This window comes from Magallana gigas, chromosome 7 (genome assembly GCF_963853765.1).
Source record: "Magallana gigas chromosome 7, xbMagGiga1.1, whole genome shotgun sequence".
NCBI lineage: Eukaryota > Metazoa > Mollusca > Bivalvia > Ostreida > Ostreidae > Magallana > Magallana gigas.
The window spans coordinates 26,440,670-26,464,238 of NC_088859.1; the positions used below are offsets into that span (position 1 = coordinate 26,440,670).

The window sequence follows — 23,569 nt, forward strand, 5'->3', positions numbered from 1 at the left end:
CAATGCAATATATGATGCACCAGAAAGCAGGTAAATGTCATTTAAATTTTGTCCATGTTTCAAGATCAGACCACATAATTAAAAAAAGTATTAATCCTATTGATGGGCACTTATTTTCTTATAATTGTTAAAAAAAACTTGTCAAGTAATTTTTTTTCTTAATTTTTGGTGTTGATCTTGTTCACTGTTGTTTATATGGATTTAGCTGGTCACCAAATGGTTACTGGTTCAAATATTAATCCTGCTGTAGGCACTTAAAATATATGGAAATCTTTTATTGGCCAGGAAACTTTAATTTTGTTATCAGCTAACCAAGTTGATAAAAGTTACATGCTAACATTCGGTATTAATCTTTGTTAGACCGACTGTCCTCTTTGTGCGTAAAAGACTCAGTTCAACTCAATGATAGAAAACTGTATTTTAATTATCATTGGTGGGTTATATTCACTTTTTAAGCATTTGGTTAGTCTTTCACAATTATTTAAAACATTGTCTCAACAAATAAAAAGTAGAAAAGGATACATGATGCAAATATCTTGTAATCTAATGCTAGAGAAAAGTTGATTCTAAATATATAAACACTATTCAGGAAAAACACTCTATTTAATGAATCTCACTTCTTAATCTTGCTTAATCAAGAATTTCTTACGAGGTATATCTTTGGAATCTGTTGACAAAACACACCTATAGAATACAAAGGAAAAAATGATGTCAGTAATCATCCCTCTGATTTAAGGTGTATTTTTTTTTTAACACTTATTAATAGAATGAAATTTTTTGTCGCCAGACTTTTAAATAAACGAAATAATCGCATCAAGTATTGTTATAGATTATATCAGATTGAAGATGGTAATTAAAAAATTACTTTCGTGATTACTTTTTTTCAACAGTAACAATTTGATTTTCGATAAAAGCTTTATGAAAATCAAGATTTTTATAAAAACTGGTATTTGTTGTAATATGTCCTTAGTATTTTATTGACATAATAAAACTAAGAGGGGGTATCAGCTGAAATTTCATTAACCTCAATGTACTTTACAGTATTAATGGGTGATAAGATGAGAGCGGAAATCATCATGGCATTACACGAACCTCAAGAAATTAAGCAACAAGGAAGATGTGTCCAGAACTTTAACCAAGAACTATGGTATGGCGTACGTCAAGAGATTGTTGAAACTGGAAATATGGCAAAGGTATTATACATTAATACATATATCAATGTTCAAATCGGAATTTGGTTTTAAAGAGTTTCGATGTTTTCAGGAATTCGGTTAATCGTTAACCTCATATTGCACATAACAAGAATGCTTTACTTTCCTGAAAGGGCGTAATAACCGAAGTTACTGTGACCAACAGTTTGCTTAATGCTAAAATCAGTGATCTGCCGCCCTTGATAGATATATACCTGATAATAAAATGGCTGGAAACAATGCACAGTTTTTGTTGGTTGGTTGAAAAAATAAACTTTCATGTATCGGCATATAAGGAATGATCATCTACAATTGAAATACTAAAAAAATCCACTTCTTTATTTAAGTTATAATTTTCTTTTCTGTTTCATATTCAATTTCTCTTAACCATGTTCTCTTTTATTTCCGATTAATAACTTTGTAATTAACACTCTTAATTCTTTTATAGCTGATACCAGATTTTCTAATAAATAATTTTTTTTTTTAAATGTTAAATACATGTATATATTTACAATATCTCAAAAAGATATATTTCATTGCTTTTTGGGAGTTGATTTTAATCAACTCTCCTATGCAGTTACTCTGGCAAACCGAAAGTGAAACAGTGTTTGGACCTAAGCACAAATCATCACCGCTGACAAGACGTAGATCTTGAAAATAATAGATAAATTCGGTGTACCATTGTTTTTCTAAAGAAAAGTATCTATAAATACCTTGAAAATATTCAGATTTTATATAGTATGAACAATTCAATTGTTTTTTGTAGTTGCATGTATTCCTACGCTAGAGTAATAGAGTCTCGTTCAACCAGACGCTCGGCTGTCTCCGTAAATCTCCGACAAGCAGAGAGTCTCTCTTGGTAGTCGGAGATTGACGGAGACAGCCGAGCGTCTGGTTGAATGAGACTAGAGTTCAATATTGCTTGGATCCAGACGTGTACAATTTTTAGAAACATTTCGATAACTGATACACAGTTTGTTGGAATTAATCTTTAATATTGAAAATAATCAATAAAATCAACTCCCGACAGTACTTCAGTACTTTGATTTCAGTTTTCACAAAACGAAGAATTGAAGAATCATCTATTCAGCACTTTTCCAAAAATACTCGTGGAAGCTAGTCCAATGGACAGAATTTGGGGCATAGGATTATCAAAAGATGACAAAAGGGCATTGAAAAAAGAGACATGGAGGGGTCAAAATCTGCTTGGATATATTTTAACGAGACTAAGGGACAAATGGATGGAGTCATTTCTTGAGCCTGTGGTATCAGTAAAAGCGGTTTAAAAAGATTCCGAATACTACTTTACCGGTACGACTTTGACAGCGGGAGGATGGTAGATACAGTTAATATTATAAAATGAACATTTTTGTTGTTTTATATATACAGTTTTTATCATTATAGCATCTTAAGCTGTAATATCCCTGCTATTACTTTTTTTTTAAAATCATATTGAATTTCATCACATCAATATCAATCGATTCATATGAAACAAAATTGAAGTAATGAAGCGTTGCTAGATTTTTCAAAGATTGATAAAGTGTCTAATCACGATATGAAGAAAACTAGACATAGTGATAAAAAAAGCTAAATTTTACCATCGCAGCATAAAATAAAAAATATAAAATGTATATAAAATGTATATGAAAATAATATAATGTAATGTTATATACATTTTCAAGTCATATTACAAAACATATTGAAGCACTGTATAGCACTTTGCTGTATAGGTTTGCAACAAAAATTGCTTCAATCAGCAAGAGTTATCTTTCTTCACCACAGGCTTTTGAAGGTTTTACAAACATGTTTTACATACAGTGCATGATAAATTGCCAAAGTTTCTAGATTTTCAGAAAAGGTTTTCTGTTTTTAAATTAAGATAAGATAATAGAAAATGGATCCATATACATGTATTTGAGAAATCCTAAAAATGTAAACCAGAGCATTTTGTTATAATACAAAAAGGGGATCAAGTGAATAATCTTCCAGTAATTGGTATGATATAAATATAGGGAAATATTGTCTTGAATCAAATGTGATATTGTTGTTTTTTTTATTTTATTTTTTAATATCAGTTCCCTCAGAATAGAAGAGCCTTATTCAATTTTACATTTGAAATGTTACAAGTTTCAAACGATGATAACTAAGTCTAGCATTTGTAATTGTCTTGGTCACATTTTCCCCAATTATAATTCATTCAGCTCTGTGACCGAGCTATAAATAGAGAAATAAAAATATTCATCCAAATAATTTCTCTTAAATGTTTTTTCTTTTATTTCCGATGAAATAAATGTGAAATTCACACTCTTAATGAGCTTAATGTAGTCTTAAATATGAAATTTATTTGTTTTGAGTTAGGTCTATGCAATACTTTAAAGTAATTCCATTTGAAATAACTGTTATATTTCGTTTACGTTGAAATTCATATATATTTACCTTGTTTCCTTTTAGTTTTGCATACGACTGTTGATCAATAAATATGTCATGTTTAAACTCTCTTACCAATTTTTTTTTTACAATTCTGTTAATTTAACACCTTGGAGATTGCCTCTTTTAGATATTACTTTGTACTAGAATAGAATTATATATTAAACGATTCCACAATCGGCCTTATCACACGCACGAAGTGTCAAGTGAAGTTGATGTGAAAACATTTGATTAACTCTCCAACGCACTTTGCACTTTTACTGATTAAAGATATCTAGTTGTTTTTTTCCCGTAGTTTCATTTTTCCTGGGTTTTTTTAATTAAAATTTATTCTGTCACTAAAGGTGAGAAATTTATTTAAGTTTAAAATGTTTAGACCCGCTTCTGGTTGTAATTGCTCGGCAATTATTTTTTATTACAATTTACCTCAGATAACTTCTCAGAAAATGTAGAAAACCCGTCTAATAATTGAGTTCGCCTAAACTGAACATTATGTTGTCCTTAATGACCGTTTGATTTTTAATATATATATATATATATATATATATATATATATATATATATATATATATATATATATATATATATATTCCAATGACATGTTTGGCTATAACAAAAATGTCAAAATATGTTAAAAATAAACAGTTATTTCTAAAAATATTGTCAACTTATGTTTAAAGCCTTGGAATTCACAAGATCACCAATACATCTAAAAAAAAAAAAAAGGAGGAAGAAAAATACGGGTCTTCAAAAACGGTTCCAAAGAGTCTAAACTTTTTCAGCTAAATCTATTTTGTGATGTTTTTTTTGTTTGTTGCATTTCAAATACATTTCAAATATTAAAGATAATTTGTATATCGTATTTGTTATTTTAAAAGAATGAAACGGACCTAGAAGGACTTATACTGTATTGAAAGATCAACATTGTGTTAATTATTACAGCAAATAGAAAAAACACGTTTTGATTGTTACTTTATAGAAATGTATAGAATATTACGTAACAGGTTGGTTAAAACAACAGATATCAGCATAGGCAATCCTTGAAACTTACTTAGTCATCTAAATTATTATCTAAAGTAGATTATTGAGCCATTGAAGCTGATTGAATTGAGAACGGACTTGATCTGAAGTATCAAAGACTACGCTCTATACGTTTTCGTGTTCAGGCCTGACAATGGATAGATCACAAAAAGATGGACGTCAAATAGCTCATTCTCTTAGTACTTAATGAAATAATTGAAAATCTTGGTTAAAACACCAGATATCAACATAGGCAATCCTTGAAACTTACTTAGTCATCTAAATTGTTATCTAAAGTAGATTATTGAGCCATTGAAGCTGATTGAATTGAGAACGGACTTGATCTGAAGTATTAAAGACTACGCTCTATATGTTTTCGTGTTCAGGCCTGACAATGGATAGATAACAAAAAATGGCCGCCAAATAGCTCATTTTCTCAGTACTTAATGAAATAATTGAAAATCTTTTCTAATTGGTTCTTTTTATTTTTTTTAATAAACAATCATAGTAGAAAACAATCATTCGTACCAATGTATACCCTCCTACACTTGACATCAAACAATTGTAACGTGTTAGCGAAACATCTATTTAAAATTCACGTTAGGCAAAGTTTAAGTTCGGAGAATTAGTGTCATATAATCATATTTTGGTCATTTTTGTTTAATTGTTACAATATAAACGATAAATAAGATTTGAAAGAATCATTAATTTTCGTCAGAAGAAAGGTTTCTCCTCTAAGAAATATATAGCAGATCAATTTTTGTACAGGACGACAATAATTCAATTTTGCTTCATTTAAACCTTCTTTTCGGCTTTTCCAATAAAAATATGGCTAACAGAAGGTTAAAAACCATGATATTTTTTGTCATTTTAGAAGAAAATTAAATTTTTCGTAAAAATAATTTCAGCAGGAAAATTGCAGCTCATATTGCTTTAACAAAGAAACATTGATACACTTCAAAATGAGCATGTTCAGTATATTATGTATTGCTATTCGGACCCAGAAATAGAGAGAAAAGTAATCAAGTAATTTTATAAACTTGCCAATGAAAAGTCCGTATGATACGTAGAAAGTGAATATCACCCATTTTTTTAGACTGTTCATTAATTAGTACATGAAAATAGTAAGGTACTCTCACACATATTTACAAATCTAAAATTTCTTCCTTACCCTCTTCATCATAAGTATGAAATATTTATATTATTATACAGTATATATTATTCAGTATATATTATATTATACAGAACATGTAATGTACTTATATTATTATGCACCTTCCAATATAGAATAGGAGGGGTGAGGTAAGAAATTGACCTCTTTTCATAGATATGTATTTGTACATTTAATAAGCCAAATATAATATAGCTGCAGCGTGTCGTTGCTAATTCCTCACAGTGTTTTGTTATTTACTAGTATTATAGTATTATGCTTTCATTATGAAAGTAATAAATGGATTTAAAGGAGAATAAGAAAAACACGTAGCAAGGCTAAACCAGTTCAAATTAAAATGTCCACGTATAAATATTCACATTCCGTAAACGTTTTTAAACGGGTTTCAAACGAATTATTATTAACGTATACTGTGTGAATAATGTGATGACGTATCGTATGTCTATATTGAAAAGAAAGTAGGATTATATATTTATACCTGGAGAGGTAAGCAAAATCGAAACACATTTGATTCTCTCTAAATAAGTTAAAATATACAGTAAAACATGATATGAATGATCATTGAAATACAGTTTTAAGAAACACGTTTCCATTGGCTTTCAAAAATTTTAGAACAACGTCTTGGATAATTTTTACTTTCGCTTTCTGATTAATGTCATTCTTGAAATATATTTTTTGGCAAATAGTAAGTCGCAAAAATCATTGTGCATTGTATGATTTATAAAGTGAAATCATTTTAATCCGTCGGGGACAATTTCCGTGGATTTGAGAGTTGGTTTATTTGTTTTGATGTATATGTATAAAGATAAAACTTTGTTTAATATATTGTCGAGGACTTTTAAAAAAATCATTAAAAGGAGGACCATGTCACCAATCAATGGTTTTAATCTTGGATATCAGGTTTCTTATCGTTAAAGTAACGTTCACATACAGAAGACGTATAAATAGGCGAGTATTTTTTATTCTTCAACTTAAAATCGATTGTATTTAAAATGTTTATGTTTAACAATTTACAAATATTTACATGGGGTTATGTCTTTTTAAAAATAAAATGCTTTCGGTTTCATATGATAGATTAATTTGCACCAACTGAACGGTAACCATACCATCACCCATGTTTTATGAATTGATGATTGGTCGTTGCGTAAAAAGAGACATGACGCAAAAGTGCAGAAAGTATTCAAAGTTAACATAATCTTGAGCGTACAAAACCACGAAATATGGAATGTTATCGAAGAAAACATTTATTGGTAATATTGGAAATTGCTCAACATTAATCAGTGTTAACTACATTTGTTATAACTGACTGAAGAAAATGTTAAATCTTTAGCTTATTAAATTAATTTCTTGTTATCTCCTCACGCAACTTGTAGCATCGCTGCTGTGTGTATGTATGTATGTGTGTCCATTTTCAGCTTTTTAGCAAAATGCAAAGAAATCCCTCTCAGGAATGTTCATCAAACGTAGAACACCTCTTTGGCATGGTAAAAGGACAACTCCTACTGATTTACAAGTCAACTGATTAAGTACTTTTTAATTATCGTAAAGAAATCGTTAAAACAGGAATTTTATGTACGTCTTGACAATAGAAATTTCCGGTATTTTTATGTACGACTTAAAGTACATCACTACCGTATGCAGTTCAAATGTTCAAATCAACAATTGATATTTTTTGGATTTAATCAAGTAAAGAAAAAACAAACGTTTTGTAGTGTTGGAGCATTAGAAAATTGCCTTTAGTTAAAAGTGGAATCGGACAAGAGATTAATTAAAGTCATCCGATTTACACCAAAACAAGAGGTTGAATTTCGGCAAATTTTTCCCGTATTACTTAGAAAAGAACAAGTCGAAAATTCAGAAGAGACTGGACAGATATCGCTAATGATACAACGTCTACTAATGATATAATGTTTCATTAGTGGTCAGGATGTTGACCACTAATGATATAATTTTATCATTAACGAACAACCTAACCGTCCGCTAATGATATAATTTCAGATTTGTATCATTAGCGGTCAAAAACCGTAACCTCTAATGATATGGAAAAAAAATGAGAAATAAGTACTACCTTGACCACTAATGATATACTTTTGCACACATTTTCAATTGCATTAGTGGATGGATTTGAAACCTTTAATGATATAACATCATAAAAGATTATATATATATATATATATATATATATATATATATATATATATATATATATATATATATATATATATATATATATATATATATATATATATATATATATATATATGGGTTTGTTAATTATAGATTAGAACAACAAGGAATATCAATTAAAGTTGGTTGAATTAAAACTACTTAAACAATAGGGATCATGTCGTTGTAACAAAGAATATTAGCCCAAGTTAAAAATTGGCCCGCGTTTCATTTTTCAACATTGATTATTGATTCGGGGAGGGGGTGGGGGTGGGGTGGGGGGCTTTTTTAACGTTGAAAACTGAGACCAAAAGTCGTGAAATGTATACCCGGATTTCATTTTTCAACATTGATTATTGATTTGGGATATTGGGGGGCGGGGGGGGGAGGAGGGGCGGGGGCTTTTCTAACGTTAAAACTGCGACCAAACGTCATTTTTCTAATCTCTGATGACCTCACACGTTGAAAATTGACCAACTACAGGTTTTTGAACTGTCTCTGAAATGGAATTTGCTCTACCTAATTATTTTGTATCTGATAAAAAATTTCAGCTCCATGTTTTAATTCCTAATATTGTCCGATATTCATGCCGATATGGATTTTTGTTTTTGTTTGTTTTTGTTTGGGGTTTTTTTCCCGATAGCAACAATTTGTTATTAAGACTTAGAACTCTGTCTCTTGTTGTTAAACTGTGTAGATAGAGCTAAAAGGAATATATGTCAAACAACATCGTCTCAAGCCATGGTCCGGTGTCCGTTTATATATATATATATCTCCACCATGATCGTTCATGTTGACCGTGGTTTGCTAAGATTGTCAAACCAATACCGGCCGTTTATGTTATATTTCCGGTAAATCGCTTCAACTTTAATTCATTTTGAGAAGTCATGATAATTAACTGACAGCACAATAATGAGCAGTTTTCATATTTTTATCAGACAAGTCGCGATCAGTGATTATTTAACTAATTCAACTTAACAATAACTTTTCTTAAACTTGCAAGATTAACAAAATTATGATTAATAAGCTACTTATCTTGATTTGACAGAAAAAAATATTGTGTTCAATACAGATACAAACACTACACAGAAACTTTTTCGTGGGTGTGTTTAGGGAGTATTTGACATTTATGACGCATTCGCCGGCGTAACGAGGAATCTTGACCCGGGTTGAAATTTGACCCGGATATCATTTTTCAACGTTGAAAAATTGATACCAAAAGTCGTGAAATTATACCTGGGGTCAGTTTTCAACAGCTTGAAAAATATTTTTCAAACTTCTAAGGACATCGACACGTTGAAAACTGACCCTGTTGAAAATTGACTCCGACTTCAGAGTTTTGAACTGTCTTTGAACAGAAGTGTAACTTGCTCTTCACAGTTTAATTGTGCATGTGTGTACTTAAAAGTTTCGGTTTCAAAACTTTAACTCTTTCATACTATACGCTATATTTGCCGTCTTGGGTAATTTGACATTTCAAAGGTTGATTTTTCTGACTTCAATCATTTAATATTTCATTTGACTGAAAACGTGGTATGTAGCAACCTCTTTTATTATACTTTCATGTTAAATACTGAAATCTGATTGGTTTAGACGCAGTTGATAATTTGTTCTATTACCCTCAGCGTTAGCAACACACTTGGCAACGGGTAACACAACGAATTGTAACATGCGCGTAAATTATGCGCGTACAGTTCGCCGTAGAATTAACGTCATTTCTATACAAAAGCAGAAAAATTTCTTTAAAATTAAGACATTCAGTATAATAAAATAAATAGTGCCTATTTGGGAGGATAACAGTTGAAATTGACACCCCTCGAAAACCATTGTCAACCTCCGCTTCGCGTCGGTTGACAATGGTTCTCTCGGGGTGTCAATTTCAACTGTTACCCTCCCAAACAGGCACTATTTATATAATGATACACTGTCCTTTAACGATATAATGTTGCATTAGTGGACAGAATGTTGACCACTAATGATATAATTTTATCAAACCCGAGTCAATTTTCAACCCGGGTTAACATTTTTTGTTACACCGACATAATCACCATTGTTGAAGTAGTTTTAATTCAACCAACATTATTTCATATTCTTTGTTGTTCTAAGGTATAATTAACAAACCCACATATTCAACTTAACAATAAATTAGTGATTCAATTGTGCTACACACCATAATAGCAAATAGTGTTGTGTTGTCTATGGTTTAATTTTAAAATTCTTCAGAAATATTTTTTTACAAGCTAACCACTTTGAGTTTAATATACCCGGTAATCATTTTTGGTACAAGTTAACTATATCTGGTCAATCACTCACTTCCTGTCAGCCTTACTGACCAGTCCGGTCTCACTTTGTCAATCGTCTTCAATCTTGTTAGATTGGTGCCTCGAACCACTAAGTAAGTCTTTTTTATTGAAGTAATTGCTCAAATTTGTTAGTATTAAATTGTATTTTTGAAGTATAGTTACAGATGGAAATTTATTTTACAGATAAAACATTCTTAAAAGTATGGCACACCATTATGGTCTTTAAAGTAATTTATAGTTAAAGGTATAAAGTTAAATTCTAAATTTTCCTATTTAGTTATTTGTTATTTCTATTTGTTGTAGTTTTTTACCAATATTATTCATGACGGCAACGTTTCCACACAAAACAAAATATGAAACCCGTGTGACTTTTGTTTGCGTTGTGCAAGGTTAGCTATCTGCCTGCACCAGGCAGAATAAGTCTTATGAATTGGACCTTTTTCATGTTAATAAAATCCCGCTAAAAGTTTATCAATAATGTTTTAATATCGTAAAATTGCTTTTCTTCAAACTTTCTTCAACTAAAAATATTTAGCACAACTCCTTTTTGATTAATGATAATCAATTTGGATCTTCAAGTAAACAGACGAAGTCATAAATGGTATGCATTTTGTCTGTATGCGACTATTTCAGTTCAAGTAAAAAGGCAAAATATCAGGGTAATGTCAGAATGGTGTATTTTACAATAAAGGACAAAATACATGTATATGATCAAATAACGCCCCCCCCCCCACCAAAAAAAAAAAATAATAAAAAAATAATTCTTATGCAGTATCGTATGAAAATCAAATCAAATATATATATATATATATATAATTCTATATTAAATTATATCATATTATATCATTAAAGGTTGCAAATCCATCCACTAATGCAATTAAAAATGTGTGCAAATGTGTATCATTAGTGGTCAAGGTAGTCCTTATTTCTCATTTTTTTCCCATATCATTAGAGGTTACGGTTTTTGACCGCTAATGATCTAAATCTAAAATTATATCATTAGCGGACGGTTAGGTTGTTCGTTAATGATAAAATTATATCATTAGTGGTCAACATCCTGACCACTAATGCAACATTATATCATTAGTGGACGTTGTATCATTAGAGGTTGCTACATCGCACATTAATCACCGGAAAATTGATTTATATTAATAATAGCTGCATATCTACTACTATTGGTTGACATACGAGCAACTAGAATTTTCCATCAGAGAAGACTACAGATCGCTAGATGAGCTACGTTTCATAATGTATACGGATCGTTTATGTATGCTTATACAATAATGAATGTCACTAAATGAATCTAAATTATTGAACTTGTGTTGAGTTTCTGCTTGGAATAGGAAAACTGTACAACAACGTAAATGTAACCCTCCCCCCCTTTGCAAATTTATGCACCACAAAGCTTGGGGATTAGGATAAAGTAGTGGTTTTTAAGAATATGAATAATTGTGTAATATTTATTCTGATCTGATACATTTACATGAATTTTTCTAAATAATGCATTCCCCCGATAATAAGTCATGTCGCGAGGAGATGCTCCGCTTAGCGGTGCCCTTGTTATACAGTGTGCACTTTAATACAAAAAAGTAATGACTGTGTCAATAATGAAGAGTATTGATTTGCAACCGTCAATTGCTTCTGAAAACCAAACTTTGATTCCGCTTGAATTTTTTTTTTCACAGAAAAGGAATTTTGATTTCTATCGTAACGAGAAATGAACAGAGATGTGGATGACGGCATATAAAAGTATATAAAAAAGGAAGATGGAAGCTAAATATTTTGAACGTGGGAAATGTTTAGGAGAAGGTGCATTTGGCAAAGTCTTTTTATGCTTTCACAAGAAAGAACCCGGGAAAAAGGTACATGGAACAAGCCAGTAAGACAAATTTATTGGAAAGAATAAGTGGGAGAATGAAATACCTTCACTAAATTTTGTTTTATACTTTGATTTTATGACCACTCCTGGGTAAACGTGATTTTTTATGAGCAATTTTAATTAACAGGTTATTGTGAGAAACACTGGATTTTACAGGCTTTTTTGCATCATTGGAAAATCACTTGAACATTAACAAAAGATAACGTACGATCAAAGCTGAAAAGTCAAGAGAAAATCTTCTTCATAGCTTTTACTTAAAGTTATCTACACTTGCTCATACATCGAGAAACAAATTTGACTTCTCACAAAAATCTCTTTCCTTTGAAATTAACAAGATATTGATAACATTCAAATATGACAACCAACTTACTAGCAATCAAGCCAAAAACAGTGGCTTGATCCTTGTAATAAGAAAACCTGCCGAATATTTCTCTATGGAATTTATTTAAAAGTTTTATTTTGACATAAAGAAAGAAAAAATTATTAAGACGTTAATACATCAGACTGCTTTGTCCCTTCAGTATGCCATGAAAGTAATAGACCTGAGATACTCATCAGAGGATGAACGTTACTTAGCAGAAAAAGAGGCCATCCTGTTGACAACTCTAAAGCACCAGTTTATTCTACATGCCGTGTCGGTGTTTCAAGATAGAGCGACATTGTGTATAGTAACAGAATTGTGTAATCAGGGAGATTTAGAAAAGTTTTTAAATAGAAGAAAGGGACATTCATTAGAAGAACAACGAATTGTGGAATGGTTTCGGCAAATCTGCAGTGCTTTAGAGGTAATATACTGGTAGAAGCATTTTCTCTCTTTCTACAACTCTTCTACCAATGGCTTTATGTCATTATGTAATAAGATTGGAAATTTTTAGTCAAAGTTGGGGTTAAAGCGAAACATATGAAGCTGCCAGTACAAACACACGTGGTAGCTAACTTTTGAAATTTGTAGTTTATATGTCCTATTTAATTTAAAGTTTTTGTAAATCCTTAAAAATTGGCTTAAAGAATCCGAGTCTCTGCATTTGTAAAGAAACATATTGTGCATTTATTTCGCTGCTATACAATTCATGGTTTGCATAAAAAAAATTACTATTTAGTATATATTATATTTCATATTAGTATTTGCATGGAAGAAATATTCTTCATCGGGATATAAAGACTCAGAATATATTCTTGACTGGTAACGAAATGACAATCAAGCTGGGAGATCTTGGTCTGGCAAAGTATGTGACCTACAGTTTAAACTTTTTTATGTTTAAAACATGTACGTTTTCGCACAGCCAAAACAAATAAATGACAAAATACCTCATGAGACTTTCACTTTTAGATACATTTGATTTTTAGGTTTTATAAACAGGTCTCGAAAACTGCCAATCTTATCAATAAAATGAACAGTTTTAATACATGGTTATTTATATGAACACGGTTTTTACATGAGTCTCTCTCTCTCCCTCTCTCTCTCTCCGAAAAAAATCTTTCATGAGAATAAAATTTTCTCAAAGATAAAAATAAATTTATCAATCAGTAAATGGTAAGAAAACTTAAACCACTTTCTTATAGAGTGTTAGAGAGTTCCATGCAGAAAGCTTTGACCAACTGTGGTACTCCATACTATATGAGTCCTGAAATCCATGCTTGCAAACCATACAATTCTAAGGTACGTACATTTACTTTAATTCTACCAGTAGAGCAATTTAATGCAGTGTTATGTTTTGTTATGGTTTTATTTGTAGTTCATATCACAATATCATAATGAATTTGGGGGAAAATACAATTCTGCCATTTTCATTTTTAATCAAAATCTTAAAATAACGTATATTCAGTGCCCATAAAAAAATACAAAACTACCAAAAACCATAATTACACAAATCATTTAAAACGTAAAATTAGGGATTGATAAGAATTGTCATTAGATTTTATAGATGATTGGATGTTTGTTCACCTTCGATTGTCAGAAATCGAAAATAATTAACTTTTGATCAAACCAGACATTGGTCGTACAAACGTTCTAATGCTCTTCTCTTGCAGAGTGACATTTGGGCAATGGGAGTGTGTGTATATGAGATGACCACACTAAAACGGCCGTTTGACGCCCGTTCGATGCATCAACTAATTTTTAAAATAATTCATGGTCAGGTAATGTTAATAGTGCTAGTCATAATTCAAATGTATTATTTATGTATAAACTAACACTTTTTATTTAAATTCAACATTTATTTATATTTAATATTTTACCATGATCTAATTCATAAGACTATGGGTCATTTATAATTCCTGTATGCTTTTGTGTGAAAATTATAGCTTCCTCCTATGCCCAAGGATGAATATAGTCCAAGGCTGATAAAGGTAATAGAGAGGATGCTTTGCCGAGATGCAGACAGTCGGCCTTCAGCGACTGAACTGCTACAGGATGTTCTTTTCAAGAAGCAACAAACCTCAAAAGTAAATCATTACATTATTGCCTGATGATTTCTATCAGTATGATTATTACATTCTTCGAAAGGCCGACCCTGTTTATTTCAACCAAGGTTTAAACAATTTTACGTTTCCCCCATTTATTTAGTCCAAGGACGTATATACGAATGTGTTATAAATGTCTCTATTTATTCTAAGATCTAAAATAGTTTGAAATTGTGACGATCGTTTACTAGGGTAAGTTGTCAAAGGTAACTAATTTTTTTTTTAACAATTGGACCTTATAAGATAGAAAAATGATGCAAAAATGTTTTATATTTACACATTACACATTTGCATTTATTTTGTGTAATTACAGCAATCTGCAGCTGATGTTGTTTCGCACCGAGAGTTTAATCATCCATGTAAGCCTTTGTTTAATGCGTTGTTGTATAAGCTTAATAAAATAATTTTTAAGAGGAATTAGGCAAGCTCATTTTTCTAATTTGCATAGATAGTATTGAATTTTTGAAAGAACCATTTTAAATATACAGGCCTCTGTATTGTTAAATTTCATCAATTTTCTAAAGGATAAGGAATAATTTTTTGAAATGTTAGTGACATATTCTTTCAACGTTAAGATGGGCACTGAATATACCAGTTAAACGGATAACTCTAAAGATTTCTTTTTCTTCCTTAAAGTTATTGAATATGTTGTTTCTCGTTTTTCAGATTTTCAAAGGATGGACCAAGGTGCTGTAGCATATCCAATAAGAAGGCAATTCCATTTAATTATTTACGTCTTTTTCTACTGTGATACATTAGTATGAATTATTCGCAATTTGTTTCCGAACAAAAGAGGTCAAAAATACATGTTATTTTTTAATTTTACCATTACCTATTAATTTTTAATGGGAGAAAGTCCCAAGCATAGCAAAATACAACAGAACACTTAAGCATGTTGTGCCCAGTTGTTGTTTTTAAGACCGATATAATAACAGTTTCCAGATGGACAGACAAATATATCAAAACAAACGTTAGGTTGAACTTTCAACTCGGTTGAATTAAAATTATACATGTACATTGTAGGTATGAAAATTTAATTTTTCAAATGTAAAATGCAGAGTTATCATACATCATGCCATTGATCAATTTAATTTTAATTCTCGATCAATTATCCGATGTACATTATTTTAAAAAATAATATGAGATTTAATATCTTACCTTACAATCCGTTTTCGTTTCGTGTGTTTCAAATTCTGTGAAAATGTGGTGAATCTAGAAAACATTTTATTTTGTTTAAGTCATTTTGTGTTTTAATGCGAATTTTGAATAATAAATTCATTGCAAAAGGGGAAGGGGTTAAAATAATGAATTTAATAATTGTTCTATTCAACGACGTATCAAAGGAAAAATTGACCGGAAAACTTTATCAATGCGCGTAGCAGAAATATATAAATAGTGTTAAATCAGAACATATGAGAAAAGCAGATCCGGCAAAAATTTTATCGATGCAGGTATCAAATTTTTTTTTCGACCAATCAGAAACGGTCAAACTAATAAATATTAAATGATATCTCGGTCAAAAATATAGATGTGATATAAAAATGGATAACTTAAATTTGCCCGCGTCTTGACTTTACAGAAGTGGAAGGGTTTGTAGATAAAATTAATGTGAAGACTCTCAGTCGCAACTCAGATTTTTTTAATATATGTTTAAAAAGTTTTTTAAATAGAATGATTTTAAGCAAATACTCCACACAGCAAATGAAGATTAATATCTAGAAGCATTCCGTAACAGTTTCGAATCAAAACTGATCAAACTATTATAGTCTCGAGACTAATCAAACTGCGTCTTTTTCCTACCAATAAATAAGATTTAGAAGGCAAAAAAAAATCAATATTCAATATACAATCTCCCTCAAATACAAAATATACACATGCTTATTGGGAGATGTCAACATAACTAAATGACACTTTACAGCAAATCAAACACTAAAAGCTATCTAAAAAGTTAAGGTATTTCTGATAGGTGAAAATTAGATAGTAATAAAGATTTGTTACTAAAATAAGGAATATTGATCAAAGACCCCTTTTAAAAATTCAATTTTTATTAAATGCTGTTTAATTTTTACTTAAAGGGAGAGTGAGACAAGGACAGACGATTGTTTTAATGAAGAACTGCCAAACGAAAATCACAATTATGAATATTTCTGGGAAATCAATTCCGCTTTCAGTCAATGGTTCCCGTGTAAATTTGTTGTTAATGGAATGACTTATAATTCTGCTGTACAATACATGATGCACCAGAAAGCAGGTATGAATCTTTAGACGTTACTCTAATTTATTATACCGGTATCAGAACATGTATTTATTCAGTATTTGAATTGTACAAGCGTTTTGTTGAGGTGCATTGCGACACTTTGAAAGTTTAATAAAAAACTTAGTTTTAATCAACTGTTTCTTATGATGATAAATATAGTATCTATGAAAATTGTCTCAAACTAAATTAGATACTTTGTGAAATTCATGAAGCTGTTCATTTTCAATTAATATCTGAAATTACATGTAAAAAATAAATACATCCGCCCAGAGGTTCCATTTTTGTGTTTCCCTCCTTAATGTTTTACATTGCCGAAAAAAAATGAATTTAATTACCTTCCATATTAGCATTTCAAGTTAGTTCTTTCATCTTATAATATTATCCAAAAATTTGATGTATTCATATACCTTGATACAGTGTTGAATGTATTTATATACTTTGATACAGTGCTAATGGGTGATGAGATGAGCGCGGAAACCATCATGGCATTGGATGAACCTCAAAAAATGAAAAAACAAGGTAGATTTGTCAAGAATTTCAACCAAGAACTATGGGATGACATACGTCAAGAGATCGTTGAAACAGGAAATATGGCAAAGGTATAAGAAATCACCAGGCTCGGGTTTTTTTTTAATTGAGAATTTCATTTTTAAGAGAATTCATCCGAAGTTTTCAGGATACCATTCGGTTGCTTTCATATATTTCAATCATTTACAATCAATCTCTACACTATTTCATTAAGTTGGTATGACTTTTACGGGTTTAAATTTTAAAAATCAAGAATTTGTTCATGTAATGTTTATAACGAGGAACTGCATCTGATATAAATATGCCCAGCTTGTAATGGGCAAATGAAACGAAAAAAAACAATCCATAGTTTCTATTTTGTTTAACAAATTAAAAAAAACACACATTAGTTAATCAAGAATTCTTTATTTTGCACCCAATTAAATGACAATGTAAAAAAAGTTTACAGGGTTTTTTTTATTTTCGTTATTTTTTTAATCTTCGTTGCTTAATTAGTAAATAAAAGTTTATAAACTTAAGTTTTTGATATACTTTTAATGTGTATTTGTTCAAAATTGCGATGAAATAACAGAGCTTCAATCTTTGTCAGCAGTTATGAGCTTGCTTAGAATATTAAAGGGGCATGGTCACGATTTTGGTCATTTGTTTTTAGCTCACCTGAGCTGAAAGCTCAAGTGAGCTATTCTGATCACTTTTTGTCCGTCGTCCGTCTGTCCGTCCATCTGTCCGTCTGTCTGTCCGTCTGTAAACTTTTTACATTTTGAACTTCTTCTCTAAAACCGCTTATCCAATTTCAACCAAATTTGGCACAAAGCATCCTTATGGGAGGGCGAATATAAATTGCAGAAATAAAAGTCCGATCTGTATTCAAAGCGGAGAAAACCTTGAAACTGTAGAAAAAGGGGGTGCATTTTTAAAAATCTTCTTCTCAAGAACTACTGATTCCAATTCAACGTAGTTTAGCATAAATTATCCTTATGGGAAGGAAAATGTAAATTGCAAAAATTAAGGTCTAATTCTGTTTCAAATCTGAGTTATTACGAAAGTAATAATAAAGGAAAGGCGTGTTTCAATCAGTTTAATAGCTTGGGATTCGGCATCCGGTAAAATGGGTAGACAAGACTTGGCCTGGGCAAACCAAAAGATTGGCAGTTATTAATCTGCCAATCTCATTAAAATTTCAGGATATTTGATGGACAAGTATATTTGTATTTGCTGTAAATATTGCTGCAAAATAATGCGTATTTGGAATTGACGATTGCCGATCTGCCCCGGCTTTTATTTTGCCACGGCCCGGGTTTGCGTACCTATTTTACCAAGACTCGTATTCCATACTTCTAAAACGAGGTTCTTTGTTTAAAGCAGCCATGACATTATACGAAAATGGGTCGATCTGACTATGATGAATTTGCTTGTTGTGCAACAGTTCGCGAATGAAGGGAAATTTTTGAAACATGCAAAATATATTGGTGCCGATTTTGTGAAGTAAATTGAGGCTAAATATTTCAATGCGTTGACAGTTTTCACACATGACGTTGGTGTTAGCTTGTTCTGATTTTCGTTACGTTTTCATTATTTATGCTTTGTAACCTGGGAACTATCGTCTGTATTTCGTGATTTTTACGTATCGAATCAAACAGAGACTTCGGTAAATCAAACAGTTAACTGTTTACCTGCGCAAATTAAGCAAAATCTGATGTATCAAAATAGTTCTGAAATACAATTCATTCTATCGGTAATGCGGCATTATCTTTTGCGTAATGGTAGATGAATGCAATAGGTTTTGTTGAGATGCTCGGCATTTTCTCGAGTTTATTCAGTTTAAATAGAGTTTGATATCGCTGTCGGAAATATGTACAGTACAGGCAACGCGGATCCCGTATTGGCCCGCGTTACCGTCACGGTAATTTTATCGTTCCCGCGATACACCATCGCGGTTTTTGATCGCGGTATGGATTGCGACCGTGATGACGCCGCGACGGTGTGATTTACCGTTATTCCTGCTGCTGCTTGTTGTTGTTACTTTACCTGTACTGTACATTACAGGCAATGCAGGTCGCGTAAATCCACGTCAAAAATGCGACTTCAGATTTAAGCATAACAGCTGCATTGTAAATAAATTGTGGTCCATATTATTATAAAATTAATAAATTATATTTATGAAATAGAATTTCATGAAATCGGAAACTACATTCGAATTACAACATAACATGATTATTATGATGTTAAATTTTGTGATGTGTAAATAAGAACACATATCTTTGTATTTGACGTGCTTATTTCAGTTATTATTTCTATTAGTTGATATTCCTGTTTTTATAACAATCTTAAAATTAAATATTTTCCTAAGATGAAGTCGTATCAATGCAGAGCAATTTTATCTTCTCATTTTATAAGTTGACACGCATAGGGCCGTAAACTGTCAATACATGACTTGTGTATGTTTTAAATTGAGAAATGAACAAATGTCGGGAATCAACTAAGAAATATATTTTTCCATTCAATAATAAAATTATCATTCATATATAAAGTTGGTGATGCGTTAAAGCACATGGAATCATAACGTGTATCAGTATGCGTTTCCTGTGTATACATATAAAGTTTGTAGGTACATGTATATGTACATTTATATATATGATTCATTTCGAAAAAATAAATTGTGTTCTTTATTTGTTATAGTGCATGTTTCTTGTGTTTAATTGTTTACAATTTCTATTTACTAACCATATTTGAGTGTTAAGCTTCGAATTATAAGCAAGATACAGAGATTTGCTCACAATTCTATGTTTGTACACAGATCTTAAAAACTAAAGATTAAAAAAGTAAAAAAATTGTCAATATTTATTAAGAAAATTTTCAAAGTCTGTTCTTCCAGAAACAAACTTTAACAACTTATTGTATTGTAAACTTAACCTTTCTTAGCTCACCTGAGCCAAAGGTTCAAGTGAGCTTTTCTGATCACAATTTGTCCGTTGTCTGTCGTCGTCGTTGTTGTCGTTGTTGTAAACTTTTCACATTTTCATCTTCTTCTCAAGAAACACTGAGCAGATTTCAACCAAATTTGGCACAAAGCACCACTAGGTGAAGGGGATTCAAGTTTGTTCAAATGAAGTACCACGCCCTCTTTAAAGGGGAGATAATTGAGAATTATTGAAAATTTGTTGGTATTTTTTAAAAATATTCTTCTCAAAAACTATTCGGCCTGAAAAGCTTAAACTTGTGTGGAGGCATCATTAGGTAATGTAGATTCAAGTTTGATCAAATCATGGTCCCCGGGGGTAGGGTGGGGCCACAATAGGGGGTCGTGTTTTACATAAGAATATATAGAGAAAATCTTTAAAAATCTTCTCAAAAACTATTAGACCAGGAAAGCTCAAATATGAGTGGAAGCATCCTCAGATAGTGTAGATTCAAGTTTGTTCAAATCATGGTCCCCGGGGGTAGGGTGGGGCCACAATTGGGGGATCAAGTTTTATATAGGAATATATAGAGGAAATCTTTTAAAAATCTTCTTTTTAAAACTATTTGGCCAAGAAAGCTCAAATTGGCATGTAACCATCCTTAGGAAGTGTAGATTCAAGTTTGTTCAAATCATTGTCCCTGGGGGTAGGGCGGGGTCACAATGGGGGATGAATTTTTATAGATAGAGAAAATCTTTAAAAGTCTTCTTCTCAAAACTATTAGGCCAGGAAAGCCCAAATTTGAGTGGAAGCATCCCCAGATCATATAGATTCAAGTTTGTTTAAATAATAGTCCAGTGGTATGGTGAGGCCACAATGGGGGATGAATTTTTACTTAGGAATATATAGAGAAAATCTTTAAAAATCTTCTTTTTAAAGACTATTTGGCCAGAAAAGGTTTAAACTTGTGTAGAGGCATCCTCCGGTAGTGTAAATTCAAGTTTGCAAAATCACAGTCCCTAGTGGTAGGGCGGGACCGTGATGGCGGTTTGAATTTTTACATAGGAATATAAAGAGAAAATCTTTAAAAGTATTCTGGGAAAGTTTTCGGTTCAAAACTCAGTACCTAGTGTGAAAGCACAGGTTATGCAGATTTAAGTTTGATGAAACCATGATTCCCTAGAGAAAAGTGGGGCCATGAAATGGGGGGGGGGGGGTTTATAGGAATAGAGAAAAATCTTCTTACAGGTACAACAACAAAAGGGGCTTGGTATTTACCAAAAAATAAGAGGTGGATAAAAATTGGATTTTCAATTTTTTTTAGCAAGATCTACTGTACTCAGTTGTCAAGATATTTTGATACTGTAATGCTAATTTGATCAGAATTAAGGCAATTGTTGCTCAGGTGAGCGATGTGGCCCCTGGGCCTCTTGTTATTATTTACAATGCTTTAGAAATGCATTTCTAATGATCAAATAAAATTTGAGAGTTATTCGTAGAGTTATTAGCAATATACAGGGCTCGCAATTCTTTGTCATGTAAACAAGGCTCGTGCCCTGTATTTGTTTACATAGGTTCAATATGCCAGTAAAAAATCTTTTTCCGGCGTATTTGTCTATCTTTTTATTCATTTTAAGCATAGATACACAGTTCCTAACATTTAACACATTCCTTTTAGATTTAAAATTGAAATTTTTTACTTCAATGTTCAAAATGTAAGCAAATGCTTTGTTTACATACCGAAGAATTTCAAGCTCTATAACTCGCTTATAACTTACCAAATGACACTCAAATTTCGGTTGCCTATTAATAATGCCTTTCTGAAGCATTGTTAATATTAAAATCGGTAAAATGATTTTTGACCAAAATCGTGACCATGCCCCTTTAAGATACATCTGGTATATAAATAATTATATGTGTATATTCTCAATAAATATAAATTGTTTTCTGTTTAGTTTTCACAGAATGAGGGATTAAAGACAAAGCTTTTTAACACCTTTCCCAAAACACTAGTAGAAGCTAGCCCAACGAGCAGAATTTGGGGTATAGGATTGTCTATGGATGACAAGAGGGCGTGGAATAAACTGACATGGAGAGGTCAAAACCTGCTAGGGGAGATCTTGACCAGAGTTAGGGACAAATTGATGAGATCATTTCTTGAACCTGTGGTACCAGTACAACCACAGTAAAAGCAGAAAAGTGTCCAATTTAACAAGACAACTAACAAAGTTTGGAAATTATGTGACTTTGAAGTGGGAGGGAAAGAATAATGAATTCATAGTGAATTTATTGGTTCTTAGTAACATTTCAAGTTGAAACTTTATTTGTTGTAATTTGTTTTATGATATTCCTACATCTTTATTTTTAAATCTAAATCACATAGAGGTTATATTATACTTTTTACGTAATTTCAACAACATATTCAACAACATATTAGTTGAATAACTAACTATTCACGAAAACCCCTTTTTAATCACATTTCATAGTTCATGTAAATGAAATCATTTTCATCCCATTAATTAGCTATCCCTATCTGTATTATTATTTTAAAAAGTTTTAAAAACTTGATATATATGTACATGTATATCTTTAGTTATGATTTTTTTTAATTTGCATTTATTTCTTACATGAACGTTGATAATAACATTGATCTTTCTAAAAATGGTTAGTTATAGTTATCGTAATGTACATGTATTTAAAATGTGCAATAATTGTGCCTAAAATTATATGAAAATCTTCAGTTATTGGTTTACTCTGAAATAAAAGTAGATTTGTATTATTACATATATATTATTTCATTATTAAAGTACATCTGTAAAAAAAAAATAACAGTTTTTCGTACATTATGTTGACCATTAAATCACGGCGATTTTATGCATTATTTTGTAACTTCGCCACTTTCTAAACAAAATCACAATCATATGACTTTTCAAATTGTTTTGAACCCACAAAATGAAAAGCTTAATGGCATTTAGTGAAATAGAAATATTTGATTAATTATGAAACGCATTTCGTAATTATAAGAGAGACATAATCAATGAATAATATTTAAGACATCAGACCCCAAAAAATTTGCATATTCTTTTCTTATTTTTTAACTATTTTCTTCTTGTTTTTACAAATATGTTTTGAAAATTTGACCACCTTTTAAGATAACGAAGTATATAATACTGATGTACTATCAAACTTTAAATAAGTATGAATGAATATAAATGATACAATAAGTAAATATGAATTTATGATCCAATTTATTTATATTTACTTA

The 23,569-nt window shown here is 31.0% G+C and overlaps 2 protein-coding genes across 6 annotated transcripts in view; both read left to right on the plus strand.

The window, feature by feature from the left end:
* The window catches only part of LOC105343244 (glutamic acid-rich protein-like), a 33,954-nt gene extending 31,372 nt beyond the window's left edge, over positions 1-2,582 (plus strand). The window contains exons 3-4 of the mRNA XM_066067590.1: positions 1,042-1,193; positions 2,243-2,582. Coding sequence (XP_065923662.1) covers positions 1,042-1,193; positions 2,243-2,476 — 386 coding nt within the window. The 3' untranslated portion in view covers positions 2,477-2,582. The remainder of the gene's footprint in view (positions 1-1,041; positions 1,194-2,242) is intronic.
* A 3,570-nt stretch (positions 2,583-6,152) lies between these two features.
* Positions 6,153-23,115, plus strand: LOC105343228 (serine/threonine-protein kinase Nek4). Of its 5 annotated transcripts, none has more exons than XM_020073243.3 (12): positions 6,153-6,294; positions 11,963-12,139; positions 12,678-12,941; positions 13,279-13,382; positions 13,720-13,816; positions 14,188-14,295; positions 14,461-14,601; positions 14,933-14,978; positions 15,286-15,331; positions 16,695-16,870; positions 17,324-17,475; positions 22,260-23,115. In XM_020073243.3, the coding sequence occupies exons 2-12, from the start codon at positions 12,044-12,046 to the stop codon at positions 22,491-22,493; spliced, it is 1,464 nt and encodes a 487-aa protein (XP_019928802.3). In that variant the 5' UTR covers positions 6,153-6,294; positions 11,963-12,043; the 3' UTR covers positions 22,494-23,115. The 5 variants fall into 5 exon arrangements, with proteins under 5 accessions (XP_019928802.3, XP_065921838.1, XP_019928804.3 ...); XM_066065766.1 differs by having other exon boundaries at positions 14,933-14,968; positions 15,285-15,331; XM_020073245.3 differs by lacking the exon at positions 6,153-6,294 and adding an exon at positions 6,517-6,756.
* The last annotated feature ends 454 nt before the right edge of the window (positions 23,116-23,569 follow it).